The sequence below is a fragment of the Jaculus jaculus genome, chromosome X, assembly GCF_020740685.1.
Source record: "Jaculus jaculus isolate mJacJac1 chromosome X, mJacJac1.mat.Y.cur, whole genome shotgun sequence".
Lineage (NCBI taxonomy): Eukaryota > Metazoa > Chordata > Mammalia > Rodentia > Dipodidae > Jaculus > Jaculus jaculus.
The window spans coordinates 50,518,718-50,538,761 of record NC_059125.1 but is presented as its reverse complement, the minus strand read 5'-3'; the positions used below and the strand labels follow the sequence as shown (position 1 = coordinate 50,538,761).

At 46.2% G+C, this 20,044-nt stretch overlaps 1 protein-coding gene across 2 annotated transcripts; it reads right to left on the bottom strand.

Annotated features, from left to right (window-relative positions):
• Positions 1–4,162: 4,162 nt before the first annotated feature.
• Positions 4,163–19,133, bottom strand: Suv39h1 (SUV39H1 histone lysine methyltransferase). Of its 2 annotated transcripts, none has more exons than XM_004672808.3 (6): positions 19,081–19,133; positions 16,847–16,992; positions 14,287–14,949; positions 6,888–7,034; positions 6,674–6,803; positions 4,163–5,802 (listed from the first exon to the last, which is right to left on the bottom strand). In XM_004672808.3, the coding sequence occupies exons 1-6, from the start codon at positions 19,097–19,099 to the stop codon at positions 5,669–5,671; spliced, it is 1,239 nt and encodes a 412-aa protein (XP_004672865.1). In that variant the 5' UTR covers positions 19,100–19,133; the 3' UTR covers positions 4,163–5,668. The 2 variants fall into 2 exon arrangements, with proteins under 2 accessions (XP_004672865.1, XP_044996979.1); XM_045141044.1 differs by lacking the exon at positions 19,081–19,133 and adding an exon at positions 18,598–18,789.
• Between the last annotated feature and the right edge of the window lie 911 nt (positions 19,134–20,044).

Sequence of the window (20,044 nt, the reverse complement as noted above, 5' to 3'; positions counted from 1 at the left end):
TGTGTTTATGCTATAGTGATTGATCTGTTTGTTGGTACAGGGCCCTGGATGTTATTTCTCTGAAATGTGTGCAAGTGTGTATCTAAGCTTGAAAGGTTTTTGATCATGTGTATATCACAGGATGTCAGGCCTCTATTATTTTGGGTTGTGTTTCCCAGAACTTGAATTCTCTGAGCTGTTTGTGTGTGTGACTTCACAGGGGGTGAGGTCTCTGACCTGTTTGGTTATACATGTCTCACAATGTTTAGTGTGCATTATGTTTAATTAATGTGCATTCAGCATGTTAATTCTCTAAATTCTATTTCTACATCTGTACCTTAAGTCTCAGAAGGATTTATGAATCCTGAATTGAAAGGTTCTGAGCATTTTTTTGGTCTGAATTCCCTGGGTGAATTTGCGAAACTATTGGAGTGAATATGTTTACATCATGAAGTCTCAGAGCTGTTTGACTACCAGTTTCCTAGGATATGTGGTACCTGAACTTGTTGGTTCCAGAGTTCCTTGACCTGTTCAGGATATTTTCAGGTGGGAAACCTCTGTACCTTTTTCTTTCTTTTTAACTTTTTGTTGACAACTTCCATAAATATAGATCATAATTGCCTCTTATAATCTTCCATTTTCCTCTTCTCAATCCCCTTCCATTGAATAACTTTTTTACTGTTTTTTTTAAATTGGCAACTTATATAATTATAGACAATAAACCATGATAATTCCCTCCCCCTCCTCACTTTCCCCTCCACAACTCCATTCTCCATCATATCCCCTCCCCCTCTCTAGTCTCGTTTGTTTTGATGTCATCATCTTTTCTTCCTACTATGAGAGTCTTGTGTAAGTAGTGCCAGGCACCTGAGAGGTTATGGATATCCAGGCCATTCTGCATCTGGAAGAATACATTGTAAGGAGTCCTACCCTTCCTTTGGCTCTTATATTTTTTCCACCACCTCTTCCACAATGGACCCTGAGCCTTGGAAGGTGTGATAGAGATGTTTCAGTGCTGAGCACTCCTCTGTCACTTCTTCTCAGAACTATGATGCCTTTTGAGTCATCCCAGAAGTCACTGCCATCTGAAAAAGAGAAGCTTCTCTAGCCAAAAGTGAGAGTAGCATTAATATATGGTATGAATGTTAAGAGAAGTGCTTACTGGGCAGTTTGGTGAGCATATTATATGCATTTAGCCAGATATCAGCAGGTGTTACACCTCTAGGGCTTGTGAGCTCTCCCATCATAGGTTTCCAGTATCAGGCATATATTCCCTCCAGTGGAACAGGCCTCCAGTCCAGTTACAGAGCGATTGGTCCCCCCCCCCCCATAACACACGTGCCACTATTGCACCAATTGGCTCATTTGGCTGGATGGCCCAAAATAAGGCTTGCAGTATCCACTGTTGTTTATCCTCAGTGATAACTTCTCTCTCTCCCATAGAGCTGCATATAGTATAGCTTTTTTCCTTTTTTTTTTTTTTTTTTTTTGAGGTAGGGTCTCACTCTAGCCCAGGCTGACCTGTAATTCACTATGTAGTCTCAGGGTGGCCTCAAACTCATGGTAATCTTCCTACCTCTGCCTTCCAAGGGCTGGGCAACATCCTGGGCAGCATGCCTGGTTCTCCAGCTTTCTACCAGCTGGTATACAGAGGTTTGCAGCTCAGCTCCAGCTTGATTTCTCAGTGACCTTGCAGGCCAAGCACGTGGAGTCTTCAGCAATGTCTCTGTATCTTTTGAGAAATCTCTCACAAAGTATGATGTATCTTACTCATTGGGGGTTTCTAATAAGGCTAAAGTCTTCCAAATTTTTAATGGGTGTAAGGGCCAAACTGGGTGAGTTTTCTAGGTTGATGTAGGTCTATATTGAGTTTGAGGGCTGGAGGGATGGCTTTGCAATTAAGGCACTTGCCTGCAAAGCCTAAGAAGTGCCTAAGGACCCAGGTTTGATTCCCCAGTACCCACATAAGCCAGATGCATAAAGGAACACATGCAACTGGAGTTCATTTGCATGGCTGGATGCCTTGGCAAGCCCACCCTCTCTCTCTCTCTCTCTCAAAATGGATTTTTTAAAATGTGAAATGTCTTAACTGGTGGTCTGTGTTGGGTTTGATGGACCCAAGCAAACATGTTCTTTTCAGGTGTGAGGTATCTGTGACCCTCACATGAAGATTCTTTGCAATTGGGTGTCAGGAGCCCAGGATGTTGCCCATCTGAACTGTTACTCAATGTCACAATGAACTAATCCTCTGTGAAATTGTGGGATCTGTTCTAGGGTTGACATTTCTAACAGCTTCAGTATTTCTTGGCATCTGATGTATTTTTACTTTCAAGATTCTGAGTTGTCTCTGTACACAGTGCATAAACCTCTATAGCCCTTGGTGTTGAGATCCCTCAAAGTTGTGTTGTTTCCAAGGGTGAGGCATTTCCTTCTTATTGGGGGATTCATGGTTTGAGCATGTCTATAAGTAGTTTGAGGTTATATTTCTGGTGTCTCTGGACAAAAAGCCCAAATGGAGGGCTGTTTCATGGGTTGTGTAATTTGCCACTTGGCTGTTCTGACACAGTATGTGTGCTGTGTAAGGATCTACTGTACAGGCTGAGGGTGACTTTTTGACAGTTTGTGCCCCATCACAAGAGGTGATAGGTTGTCATGTAGGCATATGTAGCCAAGATGTGATATCTTGGAAATGTGTCTCCTAAGTTAAAAGTTCTCTGAGCTGCTTGGGAGCCTGTGTCCATGCTCTGAGGTCCTTGAAGCTGTTTTGGGTCTATGTCCTACTTGTGAGAGTACTATTTGTGGCCAACTTTGGGCATGTATGGTTTTAGAAGTGTTTGGCTGCCAGGGATCTGAAATCCTTCTGGATGAATGAACTTCCAAGGATGGTTTGGAAGTCTGAGTTCAGGGTATGGTATTTTGGAATCACTGGAGATCTGAAGTAAGAGTAGGAAGATGCTGTTTGGAGTCTGTCTCCAAGTTGCCTGACCTCACAGTTATATGGGGCAGTATTACAGGGTGGTGTCAATGCTATGTGGTGTCCGATTTTCAAGTCTGATCTCTTTTGTAAACTAAGGAGGCCTGTAAACCTAAAAGCTATCATTAAAAAAAAATGTCTGCCATATGTTGTTTCCAAGCAGAAACTGTTGCCCAGGGCCCAGATGTTAAAGTTGGTTTAGGCCCATTGTTCCAGTATGTGACTTCAGAGCTCTCTAGTGTTCATAGTTAAGGTGAGCACTGAGCTGGCACATATGGTGCTCAATTTGCTAAAAATGCTTCCCTGGGATGCACGTTTATTGTTGATTTTTTTTTGAGGTAGGGTTTTACTCTAGTCCAGGCTGACCTGGAGCTCACTGTGTCATCTCAGGGTGGCCTTGAAATCACACCGATCCTACCTCTGCCTCCCATGTGCTGGGATTAAAGGCATGTGCCACCACACCCAGCTCTTCAGGTTTATTTTTCTTTAAAATTATTTTTATTTATTTGAGAGAGAGAGAGGAGGAAAGAGAAAGAGGCAGATAGAGAATGGCACTCAGGGCCTCCAGCCACTGCAAATGAACTCTAGATGCATGCAACCCCCCCTTGTGCATCTGGCTTACGTGGGTCCTGGGGAGTTGAACCTGGGTCCTTTGGCCGTGCAGGAAAACACCTTAATGGCTAAGCCATCTGTCCAACCTTGCATGTTTTCTTTTTTTGTTTGTTTGTGTTTTTTTTTTTTGTTTTTTTGTTTTTCGAGGCAGGGTCTCACTCTGGCTCAGGCTGACCTGGAATTCACTATGTAGTCTCAGGGTGGCCTAGAACTCACGGCGATCCTCCTACCTCTGCCTCCCGAGTGCTGGCATGTTTTCTTTTTGAATGCAGCTGGCAGGCTTTAAGTTTAAAGCCTCTAAAAACAGGAAGAATCCAGTTTGAATTTTAGCACACTTATTTATCTCCACTACACTTACTTCTTTGGCTATTTATGTTTATGGAAAGTAAGAATAGTTTATCCATTTAGACATGACTAAACTGTGTGCTTTTTAAAGTGCATTTTAGCTCATTCTGTAGATGGTTCAAGTGGTAAGTTGTAGGGCCCCAATGTAGAAATACTCGAGTCAGATGGTTGAGGCTATTTAGATCATGTTCTAGGGCAACCCCAGCTCCAAGATTTTCATTTCCCAGTCCTCAATCCCCCACACCTCAGTTATTCGGTCAACAATGCAGTTTATTGATATCCACTCCAGACTGGGTAGGGCTGAAGGGTACACAAGAAAACCAGATTCAGTCCATGAAGATCAGCCTGGCAAGTACAGGCAGGACACACACACACACACATATACACACACACACAATCTGACATCTGGTAGCAGGGTACACTGTCTCACATAGGGGCACTTGGGCACAGGTAGTCAGGAAAGGCTTCCTAGAGACAACCTCACAGGAGTGGGGGTAGCAGGAGGGGGTGAGGCAGCCACCAAAATATTCACTTTTTGTACATTTCTAGGCAGTTAACTTTAGAAACCAGTGGACCCAGGGTGAATGCAAAGGGTTTGGGACTGACAGGCAGCCAGGGCTTCCCTCTCACTTCATCATATGCTAGTGGGTAACCTCTCCCCAGCCATTTGGCCTGTACGTTGCCTTCTGCCACATGGACCTTTTCCTGGGCTCCACCTCTGTGATTTTCAAGGCTTCCCTGAGACAATCCACATGGACCAGGTGCTCTACCCAAGGTCTGGCACCTCATCAGCTTCTAATCAGCACACATTATTGTCCTAAGTGCTATCTACAGACTACCTAGGTCTTTATTCCAGCTTTGAGTAGTTCCAGCAGTCATCACATCCCAGGGCAGGGTTTAAAGCACGCTCAGCACTCCAGAGAACCTGAGTTATGTTCTTTAGTCCATGATGGCAAAATTCAAGTCTCAGCCCTATGGGTCTGGCTAGTGGGTCATAAGCATCCGTTACATCCCCATTCCAGGGCACTTGGGCATCTACTTCTCAGATGTACAACTCTGAGAGACCCTATAGGTCTTATGGTTAATACTAACTGGCATCATAAGCACAATGAGCAGAAACCAGCCTTAGACCCCAACTTGGAGACCCCCTTTTCTTTCATGAGCATAAAGGTTCTATGGTTGTACATCCAGCTTCATGTTGGTTTGGTAGCTCTGAGCTCTGATGTTTCCCTGCCTGGTGGTTGCTTCTTCATATGCTTAGGTGGGTTAGTAGGGGAAAAGCCTGCAACAGACCACATGGGCTCCAAGCAGAAGTAGATACAAGAACGAACACCTTAGCTGGGTATACACCTATACTCTCAGCACACAGGAGGCTAAGGCAGGAGCAGTGAGAGTTCCATACCAGCATGGGCTACATAGAGACCCTGTCCAAACCTGTTCCAGGATTCAAACTCACCCCTTGAACTTCCATGATATGCCATGAATCCTAACTCCAGAAAATCCTGATATGAAAAATGTACTTATGAAAATGGGGGTGGGGGTTGTAAGTGCAACCCACAGATGGGGCTGTGACAGGGGAAAAAACAGACAAAGGAGACCTGGAGTTAGTCCTCACCACAGCCCTGACCCTGGAGCAGGTGGACCAGGTGGGAGCAGGTGGAGGCAGGCAAGGATCTGATGGTCATTCCCGACAAGAGGACTTCATTAGGGGAGAGGCAGGTGCTTCAGGCCCCTTTGGTCAGTCTGGCCTTCTCAGGGCTAGAAGAGGTATTTTCGGCAGGATGCTGTCCCACATTTGCATTCAATACGGACCCGTTTCTTGGGGGAGCCAGGGAGTCCAGCCAGGCCAAAGTTGGAGTCCATGCGGGTACTCTCCATGTCCACGGGGTCCACTGTGGAGTCACAGCCAGGGGAGGGGAATTGTTAGAAAACCTGCTACCCTTTATACAGAAGACCTGAGATCTTGAGGGTTGGAAGCAAGTCTTGGATTTTGACTTAGGAGGGGATCTTGGGGATAGGGTCCAGCACAGTACTACAGGGGTCTTCAGGACAGGAGTTGAGGTCTGCTGGGGGAAGGAGGCTCTCAGAGAACCAGGAAGGTCATTACAGGCAGGGTTTAGAAATGGAGGGTCACTTGGGCATCCAGAAAAGCACCAGCACTCTCCTACCCATGTATTGGCCCATGCCTCAGAGGTGGCTAGTTTATCAAGATCTGCTTAAGGCCACAAGAATTATTCTGGGGCACAGGAGGGGGAAGTCAAAAGAAAATTATAGTGGAGACGGGCAGGGGGAACCTCAATAAAAATGGAAAACAGGAGTACCTGAAAACTCTCCAGCCATACAATCCTCCCCCACAAGTCTTTTGAGAAGTTGGCACAAGTGTCTCAGAGTTGAGGTTCTGGGGATAGGGATATGTGGACCCCCGAAGTTAGGAGGGATCCAGGGGGGAGCTGGGAGTCAGGAAAAACATCTTAAGAGTTCCAGCAAAAAAAAAAAAAAAAGTCCCTTTGGAGGCCAGGTGTGGTGGCACACACCTTTAATCCCAGCACTTGGGAGGCAGAGGTAGTAGGATCACTGTAAGTTCAAGGCCAGCCTGGGACTACACAGTGAGTTCCAGATCAGCCTGGGTTAAAGTGAGACCCTATCTTGAAAAAAAAAAAAATCCCTTGCCTTTGGTCTTCTGAATGACCCATGTGCAGTGGGGTGGGGGGGCCTCACATCCTGTTACTGTGTCCCTGCCCCTGGGGCCCTTGCCACCCCCACCTTGCATGTTGTAATCAAACGTGAGCTCCTCGCCTGCCCAGATGGTTCTTGTGGCAAAGAAAGCGATGCGGGGTAGCCTCTCATCAAGGTTGTCTATGAATACGTTGTACACCTGCAGGTTGGGATCACACTGGGCAAGAAAGAACAGTGTGAGGATGAGGAGGGGCCCCAGCCTGCCCCTCCCAATCCCCTGCCCACCTACGGGGAAACCCACACTATGGTTGACAAAGTGGGAGATGTTGCCATAATAGGCGGCATCCACGGTATATACGTCCTCCACGTAGTCCAGGTCAAAGAGGTAGGTAGCACCCTGGCGGTCGTAGATCTGGCCCCTCCGCTCTGCCTCCTCTGAGGTAATGATCTGGGGAGGGTGGGAAGGGGGGAGACTGGTCATGAAGGCTCAGGAAAGCCATCCCTGCCCTGACCCTTAGGAAGAGAACAGTGATCAGGAGGCACAATGGCCATAGACACATGAGGGCAGAAATGCAGAGGGTTTTCCAGCCCTTCTCAGAGAGCTGCCCATCACCCACCCCTCTGCAGGCTTCTAAATGGAAGGAGACATCTTACAACAGTGTGGGGCTAATTACAAGGTGCAGTTACAGTGAAAGGAAGGAACTCCACCTTATGCTGCCTGGTAAGATGTCTCAGAGCCTCATATGCCCTTGGGGCAGCGCAAGATGGGACAGAGACACATGCACATAAAGACAGAACAAGGGCAGGAAGAATGAGAGCCAGGATACAAGGAGACCAAGAGAGACTGACCAATTCAAGACAAGAGGACTGTCTGACTTGTATGTGAGTTGGAATAAAATTCGGTAGCAGAGGCCAGTAACCTTAGAAAAGGGCTATAAGGGAGGGAGGAGGACCTAAGATGATGGTATTGTAAATGTGTAAGTAGATGAACTGATTACAGGGGGGGGCACTAAGTGAGGTCAGAGGAAGAGACTGAGTAAAGGAAGGGTGGGGGAGGGTTAATGAAAATCTAAGAGGGTATGGAAACCTACTTTTTTGGACAATGGCATACCCAGAAGCCATAGATTGTTACTAAAAAAAATTCAGTGCCAGGGATGGGATGTCTTCCAGTAAGGTGTTGGCCAGGGAGGTCCCTAATACCCCCAAAACATTACAGGCCATTGTCAAGGCTATTGGTTTCCCACCAGGAATAGATGGTAAGACCCTATTGCTGAAGAATCCACATGCTTGGGCTGCAGGGTCACTGAGACATCTTGCTAGAGCTAAGCTGAAAACCTCTTCCCTGTAGACCAGCTGACAGAAAACTGGAAAAAAGCTATGCTGCATGCAGTTCAATGGGAGAGAGAGAACTCACCAGCGGAGATAAACAACAGTGGACACTGCAAGCCTTAAGTTGGGCCAACCAGGCTACATGAGCCAACAGGTGCAGTAGTCACGTGTCTGTTATGGGGGAAACCAACCAACCACTCTCTAATTGGACTGGGGGCCCACTCCACTGGAGGGAATACATGCCTGATACTGAAAACCTATGATAGGGGAGGTCATGAACCCTAGGGGTGTAATGCCTGCTGGTTTCTGGCTAAATGCATATAATATGCTCACTAAAGTGCCCAGTAAGTACTTCTCTTAACATTCATCCCCTTATACTAATGCTACTCTCACTTTTGGCTAGAGAAGCTTCTCTTTTCAGATGGCAGTGTCCTCTGAGATGACTCAAAAAGTACCATAGTTCTGATAAGAAGTGTTGGAGGAGTGCTCAGCACTGAAACATCTCTATCAGACCTTCAAAGGCTCCATTGCAGAAGAGGTGGCAGAAAAAAATGTAAGAGCCAAAGAAAGAATAGGACTCCTTACAATGTACTTTTCCAGACACAAAATGGCCTGGCTATCCATGACCTCATAGTGCTTGGCAATACCTACATAAGACCTTCATAATAGAAGGAAAAGATCATGACATCACAATAAAAGAGACTAAATGAGGGGGAATACAATGGAGAGTGGAGTTGTGAAGTGCAAAGTGAGGAGGGAGGGAATTATCATGGTTTATTGTATATAATTATGAAACTTGTCAATTAAAAAAAACACAAAAAACAAAAGACAAGAGGGCTAAAGCAACTGCAATACCTGGCACAAGGGAACATAAGGCAGTGAGAGCTAATGCAGGTCAGGTGCCAAGATAGACATGGAGAACAGGGAAATAAAAAGATATGTGACAATGGGGACAAGGACCTGAATGAACAGGAAAGTGATCAAGACAAGAGAACTAGAGGCAAAGATAAAAACAGACAGAATCTTAGTATGAAAGATCAGGGCCCTCGGAGAAAAGTCCAAGGCCATAATCTCTGAGTCTTGATATGGCCAGAAGGAGGTGATATCAAAATCCTTAGAGATAAAGGGTGAGAGAGAAGGAGAGAATATGAAAGAAAGGAAAGCGAAGTAGAAATGAGAGAAGACCCTCTCAGCCTCAGCCCTGACACTGGTGGAATCCACACCTGATGCTGGAGATGTAGGTACCTCCTTCCACATCACCCCAGCCATCCTCCAAACATGAAGCAGCTCCAGTATCCCAGTCCTGATCTGTCCAAATGCTACCTCTGGATCCCACCTCACCCTTGCTCAAGAGATCTCTGAGGCCCCACATCTGCTCTTCCCTATGGGTCTAGCAACTAGCTTCTGATAACCCACTCTTTATGGACAAGCAGACAGTGATATTTGCTCGTTTTTCTTCTGTTTTCTAGCTCAGCAACTTGTCTTCTGTCCAAGTGGCAGTGTTCTAGGTAGCTTTAATACCTCCCCACCCCCAAATTTCTTTTGCTCCCTTCCTCAAAGACCCACTCACTGCCCACTTCCCTGATCACACTGAATGCAAATCTTCCCAATCCAATCTCATATAGCCAGGTGACTATACTTTTCTGACTTTGAAACCTGTTCTCTTCTGGGTATGACCACCCCATGTTTTCTAGCCAGGAAGGCTACAATGATGTCAGTATTTGCTACCCAACTCTTGTGCCACATCTCTAGGTTATGCCCTGTGCCAAGTCCAGATCAACAATGCCTCTACAAATTCCAGATTTATCTCCAGACCACACTGCTTAGTGTTCCCTGCTTTAGCTCCATTTTTAGAGGAACTTATCTCTCCCACTAACAATCTGTTTCTTTATTTACTCATTCATTCAGAAGATTTTTTTTTTTTTTTGGATGCTGTGGCTGGAACTCAAGGCCTTGTACTGGTAAGCACCACTCTAACACTTAACTATACCCCAAGCCCATTTAGGGGATTTTCATTGGGGATTGAGTCCTACCCTGTGCCTAGTCCCTGCTCACAGGAGTCAGTCTAGTAGTAGAAAACAGAGGACAGGCTTATCCTTGATCCTCAGGGGCCACAAAGATGGAATCAGACACCTACAGTGAAAAGGGGGAATGCAAAATATACATCCTCTAAAGGAAGCTGCAGGTGTAACAGGACATTGCCAGCTGACTGAAAAGTAAGGTCTCTATCCTGAAGGATTCAACAAGAGCCACAGTAGCATTATTGAAAGGCATAATATGCTGAGGTGAGTCTTCCTCTACCTACTTTGGACATGTGACTAGTTGGAGCCTCCAGCTTTCTAGCCCCTCAGAAGTCAGCTACTGCTCATTAAATTCTGGGGCCAAAGGGCCACTTCTCCAGTTCATTAGCTGTCTTTATGATTGTAGCCCCTCCCCAAGCCAAAAGGAATGCCCACATCCTCCCTAGCTCCAAATTCTGTTCCTACCTGTTCCCCAGTTTCACTAGTTGTGAGTCATACCTCAAGCCCTCTAGGGCACAAACAGTCTTCCCTCATTCCCTCCTTTTCTCTTGCCCCTTTTCCAGTCTCTGTAATGAGTATTCAATCATGAAAACCAGGGGGGAAAAATCCATCACTATTCCCTAGCAGCTCTCCAGACAGTCAAGGAAGACAGAGCACCTAGGAGCTGGCAGCTTAGAAAGGCTGCTGAATACATGGGAAGTAGAAGACTGAATCAGCTGCCACTCTGCCCTCTCCTGGTTATGAAATCTTGAATGTTCTGTGTGCTTCCTCAGCCAAAATAAAACAAAAAAAGTAGGCCTGCCAGAACACCTTTTTCTTTTTCACCCACTTCTACTTCACTAGCTTTGTGACTAACTCCGAGCAACTTACTGCTCCTCTTGGGGCCTTCATTTTCTCATGTGTACAATGGGAACAATAAAATCCCAACCCGACAGGGTCTATCTTACAGATGACACAAGAGCATAGATGTGAAAAGTATTTTGTGTTGGTTTTGTAATGAGTGGTGAAATACCATTATCTTGTCAAAATCTAAGATGCATTCTTATTTTATGTGCCCTTTATAACAACAGGGAAAGCTGTGAATGAAATGTTATGCTATTATTTAGTTAAATAAATTAACTGTCATTACAGATATGATAAAAGATGGAGCGAATACATGCTTCACAATGAATGTAGCATTCTGTGAGCTGGGTGAGGGTAGAAATAATCTGCAGAAATGTGAAAGTCTGGACCAAACATAGAAGGGTACAAAGGAGCAAGAGAGGACTAGCATAGCAGGCACTATTGCTACAAATTGTCAGTGTCCTCAAAGTGAAAGAACAGCACAGCATCCAGGGTTGGGAGTTATGTTCTTAATTATAGAGTGCTTTGAAGACTGAGATATGGTCAGTGGCAGGGCTCTTGTCTAGTGTGTGGGAAGCTGTGAGTTTCATCCCCAATGGAGGATGGGAAGGGGAAGGAGAGGAAGAGAGAATAAATATTAATTCTGTTTACAATAGTACCTTGGAAGCATCTGAGACAGCACCACATTGATTGTTTCTGATTGAATATATGAATATGACAAAAACTATAAGCCCCTATCAGGTTATATTTTTTTGAGATAGGGTTTCACTCTAGCCCAGGCTAACCTGAAATTCATTATGTAGTCTCAGGGTGGTCTCAAACTCACAATGATCCTCCTACTTCTGCCTCCAAAGTGCTGGGATTAAAGGTGTGCACCACCACACATGGCTAGGTTAGGTTCTTTATAGTTAAGTGGATTACCAAAAAAACCCTTTTAACTTGAAACATTTTGGATTTTGAGTTTTAAACTATACCATTAACAGTTACCTGAGACTGTAATGGGTGCTGTTCAAACACTTCTTCCAAGTGCTTCACATGGATGAACTAGCTAAATGTTTATACAAGCATGTGAAGCAGGTGCTGTTATCACTCGTTTTCCAGATTAGGACACTGAGACAGAGAAGCGAAGTGACTGCAGATGGGTAGGAGTAGTGGGGCTGAGGTACAACCTTGGTTGGGCAGGTAGGCAGGCAGACAGGCCTGTGAGCTGGGCTCTTCCTCCTGCAGGATCCTGTGTAAACAGTCTTTCCTCCACCATCAGTAGAATTAGGCTGACTTGCTTCCTGTTTTGCCTCTAGGAATGCTGGGATCCTATAGGGTTCCCATCCCCGACTGTCAGAGGCCCTAGGATAAGGACACATTCTCCTCCAGATGGTTATGGTCCCTCTGAGGTGTGAACACCTCTTCTGGCCTGTCAGTGTGCTCGTGGATATAAGCCTGATCTCCAGACTATCCAAATCCCTATGGGGTGAAGACACTTCTTTTTCCTGACTCTCAGAACAGCATGGGTATGAGCTCTCTGGAGTACAGAGAGCTCAAACTCCTACTCCAGGTCATCAGGTCACTCTGAGATGTAGACACCTCTTCCTGCTGTTGTCAGGAATCTCCTGGGTGTGGACAACTCCTCCTTCCTCCAGACTGTCTGGCCCTCCAGCAAATGAACATTTCCTTCAGCAGACCATATGGGGTATGGCCATCCCCTTGTCCAGACTGTTAAGGTACTCTGTGGGTTGTAGGCCATCTCTGTCCCTCTGGGGTCTGACCCTCTAGTTTCTCAGAATTGAAGCCTCTCCTCATCATCAGTATCATTGCTATAGGTGAACACCATCAGAGGTGAGTCTTCAGACCAGTTACTGTCATTTTCCAACCATTTAATACCCCTGAGGGACCTATGGAAATACAGGTTGTCATTATGACAAAGCACACTTGAAGAGTTGTATTGGATGGTCAAGGTTCCAGCATGCTGATGCCTCTTAAGGCATGAAACTGTCAATAAAAAAAAAAAGAACTGGAAAAAAAAATATGTGCCCAGCCCCAAATACCCACCATTTCTTACCTTAGGATGTGATACTTTCTTTTGCAGATACCTGCCAGGTTCTCACCCAGACCCCTTCTGTTTTACAACTGGGCACACAGCTAAAGCACTCTCATCTCCCTGGCACTGAGGTAAGGTTAATGATTCCATTCCAGCCAACAGAATGGGCAGAAGTGACATGTGCTGCTTTGAAGCCTGACCCATTAGAATCCTCCCCTTCAGTCCTGTACTAAACCCACCTTCCAGGAAATGCCGTGTATCCGGCGGTAACCTGAAGGCACTAAGGCACAAGAAAGGCATAACAGAGAAAAAAACTAGGTACCCAAGTCACTATGTAAAAAGATACCCATTGAAGACCCACATTAGTCTGCTGATGAAACAAACTCCTAGGCCAGCATGGTGGTGCATACCTGTCTGTAATCCCAGTACTTGAGAGGGTGCAGGAGGATGACTTTGAGGCTACTTACTGAGACCCTGTCTCAGAACAAACAAGCAAGCCCCTAACACATGAAACCATTAAGCTCAAGGGGAATCCGGGTGTAGTGGTGCACGTCTTTAATCACAGTACTCAGCAAACTAAGGTAGGAGGATCCTGTGAATTCAAGGCCTGCCTGAACTACAGTGAGACCCTGTCTCAGAAAAAAAAAAAAATGCCAGGCCCAGAAAGCCAAGCGCCACATGTTCTCTCTCATATGTGGATCCTAGCTATGGATGATTGGGCTTCTGCATGAGAATGAAAATACTTAGTAGCAGAGGCCAGTAAGCTAAAAAGGATACATAAAGGGAAGAGAAAGGAAGGGAGGAGAGTACTTATTAGGTTGGTATTGTATATATGTAAGTACAATGATTGAGATGGGGAGGTAATATGATGGAGAATGGAATTTCAAAGTGGAAAGTGGGGGGGGGGAGTTACCATGGGATTTTTTTTATAATCATGGAAAATGCTAATAAAAAAATAAAATAAATGGCCTAGGGATTGTTAATTACCTATGCTAGCCAGCTTTTCTCAGGTACCAACCCAGACTTTCTCCAGAGTAACCTGAAAGTCTAGAGGAGGTAGTTACTCTCCATCAGAAGCATGCCTACATGCTACTGTAGTTTCAATTATTGTGATAAGATGGACCCTTAACACAATATGAAAAGAGGATGTGCCTTTTCAGGTGACACAACCCTGTGCTCTCAGACCACATAGCCCCTGAAAGGATTGCTACCTGGTGCTTAGTTTTCACTTTTCTTCTTGCTACATACTCTTATGAAGTCAGCCCTAGCCAGAAGTACTTCAGTGTACTTTTAACTACCAGCATGTTCCTGCTGGTAGTGTGCCAGCTTAGAATCCTAACCCCTGCTACAATGTCCATCTAACACTCAGACCAACCCCCACCCAGGCCTTTCTCACAAGGAAAGCAAGGTTAGTACACACACTGCAAGCACAGTGGAAAAAGCTGCGTACACACCTAGTCCCATCTCCTCACCTCTCCTACATACTCCATAACAAAGCTATTCTTGCGGATCTTTTCCAGTGTGCGGACACCCCAGCCACGCCCATCATCTGTGCGGAAGATGCAGAGGTCATAGCGGATGCCTTTCTGGACTACACGGTTCGGGCAGTCGTAGCCACAGCGACAGCGGGAGTTGCACTCGTAGATGGGCTGCCCAGCTCTCAGCCGTACCTGACCTTGGTCATTGTAGGCAAACTTGTGCAGGGATGCCCCAGGGCAGCAGCCTTCAGTGGGTGCAAACAGACAGTCCTGGCACTCACAGCCAACAGCCACCTGGTTCAGGGTGATGCCTTCGCCAACACGGTACTCATTGATATATACAAAGGCCCTTGGGGGGCCATCCAGGTCCACCTCATTCTCCACTGTGATGCGTCCCAGGTGGCTGCGCTTGGCATTGAGCTCTTGCTCCCAGCGCTGAAGTGCCCGCCTCTGCTTGGCTTTCTGCACCAGGTAGTTAGCCAAGTTTGGGTCCAAATGCCGGGGTGCCTTTGACCTGTGGTGCCTCCGGAGCAGCTCCCTTTCTAAGTCCTTGTGGAACTGCTTGAGAATGCGTACACACTTGAGATTCTGCCGTGGCTCCCAGGTGCTCTCTGAGTCGGGGTACCCACGCCACTTTACCAGGTAATACTCCTGTTCCTGTTGGAGGACAATGGCACACGGTACCATAAGTACTGAGACACGTGGGCCAATGGAAAATATCCATTCCACACCACTCTTTTTTGCTGTAATGGCTCCATGCAGTGGTTAGCAGGCAGAAAAGATCTCTGGAGTGAAGATTACTCCCACTTTTCCAATTAGTCTGTCATTTAATCTCACCTCCCCAAACAACTCTCTCCTGTGTTTCCCATGAATTGCTTTCTTTCTAGCTGTTCAGGTCCAAGCTCCTGGAGTCATCCTTGTTTCCTCTTTCTCCTATATTCTCCACATCTACTCTTAGCATACTCTATGCTATCCTGAACATATTTTGAAAGTGTGCTTCCAAAATATATTCAGGAGGGCTGAAGAGATGGCTCAGAAGATAAGGTACATGCCTGTGAAGCCAAAGGACCCAGGTTCGATTCTCCAATACCCACATAAGCCAGGTGTACAAGGTGGTACATGCGTCTGGAGTTCATCTGCAGTGGCTAGAGGCCCTGGCATACCCATTCTCTCTATCTGCCTGCCTCTCTCCCTCTCTCTCTCTCAAATAAATAAAATATTTTCAAATGGGTGTAGTGGTGCATGCCTTCCTTTAATCCCAGCACTCAGGGGGGCTAAGCTAGGAGGATCACCATGAGTTTGAGGCCAGCCTGAGAATAGATAGTGAATTCCGAGTCAGCCTGGGCTAGAGCAAGACCCTACCACAAAAAACTCCACCTCCTCAAAAAAAAAAGTTCACAATCTAACCCCTTAACCAACCATCAAACCATTGCCACTAACACCACCATTATGGCTAGGCTGGCCCCTGGCAGGAGCTTCCTCACTGGACCACCTCTGCTTCCACCTTCACCCCTATAGGTAGCCAGAGGGGAGCTAGCAACCAGGTATAGGACAGAGATAAAGGGTCAGGATGCAAAAGCTATACATATGGGTACAAATTTTAGCTCCCTGGCTATGTTGTTTAGACAAGTTATTTAACTTTGCTGGGAGGCAAAAGTTGGGAAGGGGTAGCACACACCTGTACAGGCACTCAAGAGGCCAAAAGGAGACAGTAGGATCCTGAAGTTGAGGCCAGTCTGGACTACATAGTGAGTTCCTCAAAATCAAGAAAGACTGGGGGGAGGGGAAGAAGGGAGACAACATGGCTATTGTTTTTGTAACATCCATTAGGGAGCAGGTACTGTCTTAGCAATTGAAATGCTTTATTTATTTTTATTTTTTTATTTTTTTGGTTTTTCGAAGTAGGGTCTCACTCTAGCCCAGGCTGACCTGGAATTCACTAGTGGAGTCTCAGGGTGGCCTTGAATTCCCGGCAATCTTCCTAGCTCCCGAGTGCTGGGATTAAAGGCGTGTGCCACCATGCCTGGCTTTTGAAATGCTTTAGTAATCACTTCTCACAACTCTATATGAGGTAGTTATTATCAGCCCACCCTATTTTATAAATCAGGAAGTTGAAACCTGGATTTCAACCTAAGCATGGCGGTTTCAGTGTGTTCTTGTAACTGAAACTATGTCAGTTGTTGTGTCTTCTAGTAGTGATAACTGCTGCCACTTCATCCTGCAGTGTGGGAATTAAATGAGTTTCTGATGGGCATACTAAAAGAAACTGTTACCTACTGCAACCTCCACTCCTGAACTCAGCATCTCAACATCTGCAACCGGTTCATATTTCCAGGTGGAAAAGACATTTATTTGGGGATTCATTCTGGCTTTTACCCATGGTACTTAGTTTCCCCACCTACAAATTGGGAATAACAGAGTTACCCTTTTTTTTCCAGAAAGGTCAGCAGAAAATCCCCTTTATAAACAGATGTAGGCTGTGAGGAGGGGGCAAAGGGCAGGAGCCTAACTTCCTTGAGAACAGCCCCTCTCCCAATGTAGTTACCACACTTACCCTGATCTTCTTATAATCACACAGGTACTCCACTTCAAAGTCATAGAGGTTCCTCTTAGAAACACCAAGGGCAGGACAGGAAAGCTTGGCCAGTCGGCACAGGTCTTGTAACTGATTCCAGGAGGACTTGCAACACACACTACAGCCTGGAATGAAAGGACCTAAGAGTCAGAGAAAATTGAATTCACCAACCTTCTCCAAAGCTAAGGCTTCTGAAACAAGGAACATGACAACTTATTGAACCTCAATGTTCAAGGCAGTGGAGTTTGCTGCATGTATTGTCCTAAAGGAATCTACTCCCAGAGCATCATAGGCCCCTACAATATTCCCAGTATCTATTCAACAATATCCCACTTAGCAAAAGAAAGAGAAAACCTCCCATCTCAGTAGGGTACAAGGCCGGGGGGATGGAGATGGGATTAAAATCTACAGGACACCAAACAAAGGTGTTAACTGAAAAGACTGGTCTTCTATCCTTTATCTGAAATTCTTGGGCCAGATATGTTCTGGAATTCAACATTGAGGAATTTTACAAATGTAGTTCTAAGTATATCCCATGTATTAGGCTCACATTCCCACCATGGCCTATGGCATCAAGCCACAATTAAATACATTAATAAAAAACATTTAAAAATGCATTAACAGATTATAATAAAAGTATGAATTTTCCACGTTAAATACCTCCTGAATAGTCCCACTCAAACAAATTTTTTACCATGAATGGTGCCAAATTTAAGCAAAAAGATTTGTTTCCAGGATTTGCTAGATTTTGAAATTATGAGACTGTGGAAAGATGTTACATTACAGGAAACGTCCTTGAATTAGTGTGGGCACCTTATACCAATAAGGTATATTTTTCCAGGTTGCATTTTTACTTGCACTTTCATCCATATTTCTGTGAAAGGTAGGTCTCAATCCAAAGGGTTCTGTCATATATTTAGGAACATACCAAGAAAAATAAAATAAAAATAGAAAAAAAAAAGCCAGGCGTGGTGGCGCACACCTTTAATCCCAGCACTTGAGAGGCAAAGGTAGGAGGACCTCAGTGAGTTTGAGACCACCCTGAGACTACATAGTGAATTCCAGGTCAGCCTGGGCTAGGGTGAGACCCTACCTCAAAAAACCAAACAAATAAATTTACGAATATGCAAACAGTATACATGGTAAATTAGTGACAATGGCTCTTTTAAATAGAACTAGATTAATCCTGGGGCCACCAAAAATTTTCAGGACACACAGCCGTAAAATACACACATCTCTGATTCAAGGAACATCCTTCATTAAGGTGCTTTAGAAGCCATTTTATACAATCATATGACAAAACACTTGATTATAAGTGTATCCAGTTGACATCCTGTTTCATTTAAACATTTAACATTTCCTACTTCCCACTACACAAATCAAACGTTAAAAAAAAAAATCCTAAAGAAAATACTCTGTAGATGTCAGCACAAAAACATAAACACGCTTTTCAAAATTATTCCGTATGCCCTTTAGCTAAAGCCCAGTGGAGACAGAGCCAGTGCCAATTTTTTTTCTCCAAGGCCTCTCTCTTCCCAAACCTTTAACTTGCTTTGAAACCTTACTGAAGTGGCCCCAAGATCTTGAGAGGCTTGCTTGGCTGAGACGAGAGCTCACAGGTCCCCTCACACTTGTGGAATATATTCTCCCTTACCGCTTTCCTCAATGCAAGAGGAGCTCCCCCAACATAGTCACCCCTCTTTCCCTGCATATGGAGGAGTCCAGCTCACCCATTATCAGGGAGGCCCCATTCCCCTCTTTAGGGGGAGACCAGGACGCCAACCTCCATTCCAGAATCGCCTGTCCTTCCAATCTAATAGGGGCTGGTCCCTTTTCTCTCCTCTTCTGGCGTCTCGCGTGGAAACCGAAAGGGTAACGGGCCCGGGGGGAGGACTTTCCCGCGCTCAGACGCGGCCTTCACGACAAGCCCCCGTGCGTGGGTGCGTCGCTCGGGCGGCAAGCTGCAGCGCAGGACCCCCTCCCGCATCCTACTTACCCGGAGCCCCCGGCGTCCAGAAGCACGCGCCCCCTCCCCTCAGCCCCGCCCAACCCCGCGCGCCAGGCCCGCGCTCCCGCAGCTCCATCCTTTCTGCGCCAAGCTTCCAGCTCCCAGCTCCCGGACTCCGGAGGCCGGTGCCCACAGCCCGTGACACCATCCCTCCAGCCCACCCGGCACAAGCAGCCGGCCTGCACCTCTACCGCCACTGCTTCACCTTTTAAATTTTCCGCCATCTTTCTCCACGGCTAACGACATTCGGGCCTAGCCGGCCTCGCGAGAAGAGAGCGCGCGCGGGCGTGGCCGAGGACGCGTAGCCTATTGGCAGTACCTCGCCGCCGGCTACGCAAGCGCGGACCAACCAGTGAGCCGTGACCAGACCCCTCCCCGCCACTCGATCCTTCCCGAGGCCTGGTACTTGCTGCGGTTTCCCAGGGTGCGTCTGGGCGGCAGCGAAGGCAGTCAGTGTTGCTCAAGGCCCTGCCCGTCCATCACAGTAATAGCCAATCATTTCGCAAGTCAATCATGAAGAGGAATATCCATTCTGTTAGATCCCCCAATTACGTCCGTCATATCTTCAAGCAGGCCTTGGCTCCCCGGGTGGACTAGCACCATATATAGCAGCTCAGTCGGTCACCTGATTCAAAAGAAATAATGAGCAGTCACCGCAGTCAGGTGTCCACTCAGAGCTCCACCTCCTCATTTACAGTTTCTAGCAACTGTAGCGTCCATTTTTACCTTGTTTGAAACAGAACCACTGTATACCAAGTCAGCCATTCCCTCAAACCATCCCTATCACATTGTCAGCCCAATTTTCCATCTACCTTTCACATAGAACCAGCTGAGATTATCCCTGAAGGAAACTGCTAATAGAACACAGCATCCAGCCATGTGTTCAGGCAGGTTGGGATTGGGTCAGAACAAGCAGTCACTGTCAACTTCAGTCTAAAGCCTTTATCTGGGGTTAGGGATGTAGCACAGTTGGCCCTGTGTTCAGGTCCCACCAGTGCATTAAAAATAAATACGAGGCCAGGGGTCTCGAGAGATGGCTTAGCTGTTAAGTGCTTGTCTGTGAAGCCTAAGGACCCGGGTTCGAGGCTCAATTCTCTAGTACCCACATAAGCCAGATGCACAAGGTGGCACATGCATCTGGGGTTCATTTGCAGTGGCTGGAGGCCCTA